The sequence below is a fragment of the Oncorhynchus tshawytscha genome, linkage group LG25, assembly GCF_018296145.1.
Source record: "Oncorhynchus tshawytscha isolate Ot180627B linkage group LG25, Otsh_v2.0, whole genome shotgun sequence".
In the NCBI taxonomy this organism is placed as follows: domain Eukaryota; kingdom Metazoa; phylum Chordata; class Actinopteri; order Salmoniformes; family Salmonidae; genus Oncorhynchus; species Oncorhynchus tshawytscha.
The window spans coordinates 35,647,373-35,656,783 of NC_056453.1; the positions used below are offsets into that span (position 1 = coordinate 35,647,373).

Genomic DNA, 9,411 nt, shown 5'->3' on the forward strand with positions numbered 1-9,411 from the left:
TTCCACAGTTTTACACATGAGGGGAAGAAAATGAACCATTGATATAGGTGGACTGTTTCCTGTTAGTTAGATATGACTGTACCCAATTCAATGCTACCTCCTTAAAATCATAATGCATTAATTTGGTCAAAATTATTTCATGATCCACTAAATCAAATGCTACACTGAAATCTAAAAATAGTACACCCACAAACCTGCCATTATCCATAGCATTGAGCCACTGGTCAGTCATGTCAACCAATGCAGTGGTAGTGGAATGGTTTTTGCGATAAGCATGCTGATTGGCTGTAATCAGATCATTCTTTTCCATGTACTCCCATATTTGTCTACTCACAATACCTTCCAATATCTTACTGAGTGTAGGGAGTAGACTAATTGGTCGACTATTGGCAGGAGTAATGGGCTCTTTGCAGTCTTTCGGGAATAGGACAGTTTAGCATGCTTCCATACATTTGCAAACATCCCCTTTTCCAGTGACCAATTAAATATGTATCTCAGTGGAACTGCAATCTGTGGAGCAGCACAGCAAAGCAAAAAATTGTCCATAAGACCATAACCTGTAGATTTACCATCAGGTAATGACTTCAATAGGTTTAACACCTCCTCCACTGACACTGTTTGTAGACTAAAAGAGCAGATCTTGTTGCTCATAATATGATCATCAATCCATTGGACAATAGCTTGTTTGGAAGAATGTATGTTCACATTGTTGCTCAGTAAATTCATTTTCTTTGTAAAAAATTTGCAAAATGATTGCCAATATCAACTGGTTTTGTTATTATTCTCCCGTCAACCTCCACACTAGATGGGCATGATGAGATAGATGTACCAAGTAAGCCCTTAACTGTGTTCCATACCTTTTTTACAATCAATTAAAGCATTGCTGTAAAATAACTTTTTTTCCCTTTCGATTCAATTTAACTGCATAATTACGCAATGTTCTCTAATTCTGTTCATCAATTTCTAATTTTGACTTGACTGCTAAGACTTTTGCCATATTTCTTTGAGAAAAAGCCTCACCCAGTTTATCATCAATCCATGGAGATGGACGGGCACCAACTGTACTCTTTCTTATAGGGGCATGATGGTCCATTACCTCTGAGCAAATCAATAAAACATTCTGTAGAGTGATTTAAATCATCCTCTAGATAAATCAGCTCCCAGGGTACAGCAGCCAAATCATTTAGAAATAGCTCATGATTAAATGTTTTAACATTTCTCTTAACCATAATCCAAGGGGGTTTCTTTGGAACCTTGGTGTTCATGGTTATGGTCACAATATTATGGTCTGTCCAGCCCACTGGCATTGATCTGGATTTTAAGCATTGCAATGGTATATTACAGAAAATCAGATCAATGCATGTTTTTTATTTATTTTTATTTGACCTTTATTTAACTAGGCAAGTCAGTTAAGAACAAATTCTTATTTTCAATGACTGCCTAGGAACAGTGGGTTAACTGCCTGTTCAGGGGCAGAACGACAGATTTGTACCTTGTCAGCTCTGGGATTCTAACTTGCAACCTTTCGGTTACTAGTCCAACGCTCTAACCACACGGCTACCCTGCTTAATTGATGATCTAGTAGTATCATTAACCATTTGTTTCAAATCACAGTTCTTGGCATATCTCATCGATTTTGTTCTATTCGAATTATTGTGATCCTTCCAATTTATAGTAAAATCACCCAATATAAATACATCTCTGTTGCTATCTGTGGCCTGGTCAAACCCAGTACATAAGTTATCCAGATAGGACACCTTAGAGCTAGGAGGTCTATACACACATCCTCCCAATATGGGTGCCTGGTGAGCCAGATGTACCTGAGCCCATAGTGCCTCTATTTGACATACATTAAGGTCATCCCTTCTCTTAAAAGGTATATGATTCTGAATGTACAGTGCTCCACCCCCACCATTCCTATTCCTGTCTCTTCTCAGTAGACTATATCCATGAATGTTAATTTGCCCATCATTTACAGATGCATCTAAATGTGTTTTGGTCAAAGCCAAAATGATGAATATTATTTATGTTGACCAAGTTAAAAACCTCATGTATTTTGTTAGGAAGGCTACAAGTAGGGGTGCTGCGGATGCTGCAGAACCCCTATCCCCATAAAGGCCTGCCATTCACATGTTTACACTACATTCTGTCCCTCCTGTCAGAGGCTGGCCTTGCAGAACGTCATCTACATCAGAGGTTGTACTGATGCTGTCTTCATCTGGCTCATGGATAACTATAAGATAATGGCTGGCTTGCTGCTTGGCATCTTATTCCCCCAGGTAAGAGTTAACCACCATGTCAGACTGACATCTGATGTTCACCAATATTACACAGTTAATGATTAACACAGCGATGTCATGGGCTCAGAACCTTGGTTAATGGCTCTAGCAGAAGGCTGGTACAGGTTTCCACATAACGGTATGAAAAAATGCCAGTGATTATTGACAGATGGAAGGTATTAAGTTATATTGTGAGCTCTTTCATGTTTGATTTAGGAAATCACTTTTAGAAATAGTTTTAGTTCATAAATGTATCCTATTACACAGATTTTTTGTGGTGGAGTTTATCGGTTTCTATAATGGACTCATATTTATAATTTTCAGTTGAAGCCGGAAGTCTACATACACTTAGGTTGGAGGCATTAAAACTAGTTTTTCAACCACTCCACACATTTCTTGTTAACAAACTATAGTTTTGGCAAGTTGGTTTGGACATCTACTTTGTGCATGACACAAGTCATTTTTCCAACAACTGGGGGAAGGAAAAAGGGGAAGGCTTGCAAGCCGAAGAACACCATCCCAATCGTGAAGCACGGCGTTGGCAGCATCATGTTGTGGGAGTCCTTTGCTGCAGGAGGGACTGGTGCACTTCACAAAATAGATGGCATCATGAGGAAAGAAAATTGTGGATATATCGAAGCAACATCTCAAGACATCAGTCAGGAAGTTCAAGCTTGGTCGCAAATGGGTCTTCCAAATGGACACTGACCCCAAGCATACTTCCAAAGTTGTGGCAAAATGGCTTAAGAACAACAAAGTCAAGGTATTAGAGTGGCCATCACAAATGCCCTGACCTCAATCCTATAGAAAATTTGTGGGCAGAACTGAAAAAGTGTGTGCGAGCAAGGAGGCCTACAAACCTGACTCAGATTTACCAGCTCTGTCAGGAGGAATGGGCCAGAATTCACCCAACTTATTGTGGGAAGCTTGTGGAAGGCTACCTGAAATTTTTGACCCAAGTTAAACAATTTAAAGGCAATGCTACCAAATAATAATTGAGTGTATGTAAACTTCTGACCCACTGGGAATGCGATGAAATAAATAAAAGCTAAAATTAAGCATTCTCTCTACTATTATTCTGACATTTCACATTCTTAAAATAAAGTGGTGATCCTAACTGGCATAAGACAGAGAATTTTTACTAGTATTAAATGTCAGGAATTGTGAAACTGAGTTTAAATGTATTTGGCTAAGGTGTATGTAATCTTCCGACTTCAACTATATCTATAATGGTCTCATCTATAGTGGTCTCATATCTCGACTAGAGAGGAGGATGCATCCTCCTTATCAGTTTCTAAACTCAGACTCTCAGAACAAGTCATGGATTGGCACATTAGACACTTTCTATTGGTTTCCAATTCCATGTCCATATTATCAAGGACAGAGGGAAAATGGGACAAATGTGCAACATTGAATTTACACCTTCAAATTCTGTGAGCGTAGTTTCTCAGATCGTATTAAGAGCTTTTTGAGTTATTCTAGCTGTTGGCACAAATGTAACTAATAGGAGGTGACAGGGTGAAAAATGCCCTGAAATAAGGCCTGTTTTTTTTCTCGCAATTACTTCAGAACTACGGCAAGCAGCTCGGACAAAAGGTAATATTATGAAACAGGGCTCCATGAGAGTCCTTTAGGTGCCTTTTGGCAAACTCCTAGTGGGCTGTCTTGTGCCTTTTTACTGAGGAGTGCCTTCCGTCTGGCAACTTTACCATAAAAGCCTGATTGGTGGAGGGCTTCAGAGATGGTTGTCCTTATGGAAGGTTCTCTCATCTCAACAGAGGAACTCTGGATCTCTGTCAGTGACCATCGGGTTCTTGGTCACCTCTCTGACCAAGGCCCTTCTACCCCGATTGCTCAGTTTGCCTGGGCGGCCAGCTCTAGGAAGAGTCTTGGTGGTTCCAAACAATATCTTTATTTTAAGAATGATGGAGGCCACTTGGGGACCTTCAATGCTGCGGACATATTTTGGTACCCTTCCCCAGATCTGTGCCTCGACACAATCCTGTCTTTGATCTCTACGGACAATTCCTTCGACCTCATGGCCTGGTTTTTGCTCTGACGTACACTGTCAACTGTGGGACCTTATATAGACAGTGGTGTGTTTTTCCAAATCATATCCAATCAATTGAATATACCACAGATGGACTCCAATCAAGTTGTAGAAACATCTCAAAGATAATCAATAGAAACAGGATGCACCTGAGCTCAATTTTGAGTCTCACAGCAAAGGGTCTGAATACATGTGTAAATTAGGTATTGTTTTTTTTAAACATTTGCAAACCTGTCTAAAAACCTGTTTTCACCTTGTCAGTATGGGGTATTGTGTCTAGATTGATGAGCTGTTTTAAAATGTAATCCATTTCAGAACAAGGCTGTAATGTAACAAACTGTGCAAAAGGCATGGGGTCTAAATACTTTCCAAATGTGCTGTATATACATTCTGAATATGAGTGTGTTTGGCATGCTGGATGGGCCTCCCAGTTTGGAATGCTTTTCCACTGCATAGAATACATATTTGGTTGATCTCCCCATACACATGAATTCCCTATGGAGACATAGCTTTAATTTGTTGTTTTCCACAGTGTCTTATAGACAGGCCGAGACAGAGCAGTATTTCCACAGCAGTGAGTCTCGATGAGTGTATAACTTGTTCCACCCTTACAGCTTAGAACTAATCATGAGGCCGTTTTGGGGTAAGGGCGGTTGGGGGACATAAGCAAGAATCTTCTCAATAACTGACTTGAGCTGAATGCATTGAAGAAATCTATTGTTGTCCATGTAGGTTTGATGTTGAAGCCTCTCTGTTGAAGTGTGACCTTGATGAGTAAGGGAACCTGAAGGGCTTCCTTGTTTGTAACTTACATGCTCATCTACCATAGCTGTGATTAGTTAGGCACTTAAGTCCGGAAGGAACATTTTCTCCGGATAAGAAGATGCAGATGAGAAGGTGTTTCATAATGGTCCCACGAGCCTTGCTTCATCACATGCTCCATAAAATGTCCTGATAATTAGCTATGTTTTATTAGCAATATTACCACTTGTATCTTGTAGAAAAAGGGATGGAGAGCGCTACAGGGATACACCTTTGTAGATATTTAAAGATGGAGATTGTTCTTTGGTTACCAATAAGTTTGAAAATTGTATGTGTCAGTGTCTTTGAAACTTTGTTGTGAAGGACAGAATACGTCACATGTTAATTATGTGTCCAAATGCAATCTGTTCCTCTGAAAACAAGGAATACAAATACAATTTTAAGTTTATCTAGAGGGACTTTTGTCGTTTTAAATATTAAATAATTAGAATTCTTTATTGGCCGCTACATTTTCACCTCCCCCATAATTTTGAGCCAATTAAGAAAATACTACAGATCTCTTTTCAAAACTCAACCCCCTGGGCACAGATGTCATTTGTCTATCAGATGTCTACTTTTGATTTACAGTCGGTTGAGTTGTCAAGTAACCTGAATTCAAGTCAAAACAACAAAAAATGTCACCATGACATTGGATTTAGGTTAAAAGTTGGGTGAAAAAAATATTATATTCCCTTACTTTTAGTATATCCAAACAGTTGTCTACGTTGATTCAACGTCATCATATTAAATAACAATATACAGTACCAGTCAAAAGTTTGGACACACTTACTCCTTACAGGGTTTCTTTATTTTTACTACACAAAGGGGTTGAATACTTATTGACTACAGACATTTCAGGGTTGTTTCATTTTGAATTAACTGGTAAAAAAGAAGTTTTTAAACATAATTCCACTTTGACATTATGGTAAGCCCCAGTGACCAATAATCTAAATTGAATTACTTTTAAATGCAGGCTGTAACACAACAAAATGTGGCAAAAGTAAAGTGGTGTGAATACTTTCTGAAGGCCCTATAGATGGTTCCCCATATTTACAATCAAATGTAGCATTGGAGGGAACACAACTTGGAGGGTATTGACCAAAGACAGTATTGACCAAAGACAGTATTGACCAAAGACGGTATTGACCAAAGACGGTATTGACCAAAGACTGTATTGACCAAAGACTGTATTGACCAAAGACGGTATTGACCAAAGACAGCTATTTTTCACAGTAAGTGGCTGTAAAAAGGGTTAAGTCTTCTGACTGGCACTTTTAATCAATAAGTCCATTGTCTACTCACTTTCTATTGATTGGAAGGAGCTGTGGCTGCCTGTCTCTGGGAATAAATGATGATCTCTTATCACCTGAAGCTATAGTACATGTAGTCGTCGAGATACCATATGTTATTGATTTGAGGGTATTTCGATTGAGCTACTAATGCTTTATTGATGTTGCCACATAGGATTAATCATTCAATGTAATCTAGTCATTTGAGCAATCCTCCCACATACTGTACATTATATACTTTGAGACTGTCTGATAAAATGAGGTTGGTTTTCATAGACTGGTTGGTTGTTGAGCAGCAAACCCGTTTTATGCGCGACTATGGGGCTAAACAGACAGGGTTGGTTTAGATTGTTGACAATGAAAATGTAATTACATTTGCACAAATCAGCACTTGTCTCTCAAATACATTGTTACAATTGGTGGCTAGTTAGCGAATTTGAGTTAAAACACCTCAAAACAAGACATCAACAACAAGATAAAACTAGCTGAAACGAGGCACCTACGATTCCTCACATGGCAGCTTCTTGTCATTGTTGCTCTCTATCTGGCCATCCAGAATCACAACAACACATGGACTTCTGCACATCGTTTTCTAGAAGTTGTCAGATACCTGTTTATTTGAAACAGGCCAAGGTTGAACAAGTGGACAGACAGCCTTAGATTTGATTAGCCATCTGTTCAAGACTTTTCTTATGTCTGAGTTTCAGACCCCTCAGTCAATGAGTTATGAAACTAAAATTATATAGCTGACTTGACTTGCTGGCTACAGCACTTCTACTGATGTTATGTTGAATACTTTCAACATACACCCACAAGGATACCATCTAAGAGGCTGCTGGCAGTAAGAGAACATAATGTAGCTTAAGCTCTAGAATCAGCACAAGCTGTGGCTGTCTGTTCATAGATCATTGTAGCTCTCGTCTGTCTCAGGTCTGTGCTTTTGGTTAAATGCATGCTTCAGACATTTTTTTAACGTTTTTGAAATGTATTTTGTATCAAGGACAAAATGTCATGATGTGAAACAGAACAAATTGCTTATTGACAACCACCTCCCCCAAAGAAAAAAGGCAGTGGTTGGTAATGCCCTGTAGATCCAAAGTACCCCAATCTTTCTCACTCAACATCAACAAAACAATGGAGATGATCGTGGACTTCAGGAAACAGCAGAGGGAGCACCCCCCTATCCACATCGACGGGACAGCAGTGGAGAAAGTGGAAAGTTTTTTAAGTTCCTCAGCGAACACATTAACGACAAACTCAAATAGTCCACCCACACAGACATTGTGATGAAGAAGGCGCAACAGCGCCTCTTCAACCTCAGGAGGATGAAATGTGGCTAGTCACCAAAAACCCTGACTACCTTTAACAGATCCGCAATCGAGAGCATCCTGTCGGGCTGTACGGCAACTGCTTCGCCCTCAACCACAAGGCTCTCCAGAGGGTGGTGCGGTCTGCACAACACATCACTGGGGGCAAACTACCTGCCCTCCATGACACCTATAGCACCCCGATGTCACAGGAAGGCAAAAAAGATACTCAAGGACAGACAACAACAACCCAATCCACTGCCTGTTCACACCGCTACCATCCAGAAGGCGAGGTCGGTACAGGAGCATCGAAGCAGGGACCGAGAGACTGAAGAACAACTTCTATCTCAAGGCCATCTGACTGTTAAACAGCTATCACTAACTCAGAGAGGCTGCTGCTGAGACCCAGTCACTGGCCACTTTAACAAATGGATCACTAGTCACTTTAAACCATGCCACTTTAAATAATGCCACTTTAATAATGTTTACATATCTAACATTACTCATATATGTATATACTGTATTTTATACCATCTATTGCACCTTGCCTATGCCGCTCGGCCATCGCTCATCCATATATGTATATGTACATTCACCCCTTTTTAGATTTGTGTGTATTAGATAGTTGTTGGGGAACTGTTAGATATTACTGCACAGTCAGAACCAGAAGCACAAGCATTTCGCTACACTTGTTTTAACATCTGCTAACCATGTGTATGTGACAAATACAATTTGATTTGACATTGAACTAGTGCTTGCTAAAGCAAGGTCATCTTCCACAAGGGTGTAGTTCAAGACTCTATTTCCCATCTCTGAATCTCCTTGTGTTTGCAGTTCTTGGGCGTGATCATTAGCTGGCTCTACATCACACGAGTGGAGGATGCCATTGCTGAGTATGGTAACTACCAGGATGGACTGCTGGACGCAGGGGACAGTGATGGCTTCAGGGAACCCAAGAAGCAGAGCAGAATGGCCAAATGTTGCAGGTGCATGCCAGAGATCGACTGAGCGTGCCTCATGTTATCTAACTAGCCTAAAACACTGCTGTGCCTGCCTCAGCCTTCCAACACACTGGAGCTATCAGCTCGAGTTTTACAACCACTGTTCAGAGACCTTTTTAGTGTGTGTTTTTGGTTCTATTCAGGGATTTTTTTTTTCAGGGGCTCATTTATTAAGGTTTTATTAGGATGGAAGGGTATACATACCGGTATGTGCCTGTGCTGTGTGAAAAATAAATGGCTTTATTATTATTATTTTTCCTCATTGGTGAAGTATCGATTTTATATATAGATTTACAGCAAAAACATTTAACATTTTCTGTAATACTAAATACAAATATGTAGCTCACTAGCCAGCCCCTCATAGGAATACCAATATTTCAATCATTATTACCTCAGACTCCTGTATTGATGCCAATTAATTAAATGGGACATTTTTAGCTGTTCAAAGAGATATATTTTCTATGGTGAATTTTATGGTGGGTACCTACCTTGATTTTTCATAATCATTGGAGATGTCATTGGTTCAACACATTTAAAGGAGTAGTTCAGGATTTTGGTAATGAGGCCCTCCAATCTACTTCCCCAGAGTCCGATTAACTGGTGGATACCATTTGTATGTACCTGCGTGCAGTTTTAAGGAAGTTATTAACTAGCATTAGCACAATCGTTATCTAGCGTTAGCGC

At 39.8% G+C, this 9,411-nt stretch overlaps 1 protein-coding gene across 2 annotated transcripts in view; it reads left to right on the top strand.

Moving 5' to 3' along the window:
* LOC112224668 (tetraspanin-15) overlaps positions 1 to 8,976 on the top strand; it is a 35,566-nt gene extending 26,590 nt beyond the window's left edge. For both annotated transcript variants that reach the window (XM_024388361.2, XM_024388360.2), the window contains 2 exons: positions 2,163 to 2,279; positions 8,561 to 8,976. In XM_024388361.2, coding sequence (XP_024244129.1) covers positions 2,163 to 2,279; positions 8,561 to 8,734 — 291 coding nt within the window. In that variant the 3' untranslated portion in view covers positions 8,735 to 8,976. The remainder of the gene's footprint in view (positions 1 to 2,162; positions 2,280 to 8,560) is intronic.
* The last annotated feature ends 435 nt before the right edge of the window (positions 8,977 to 9,411 follow it).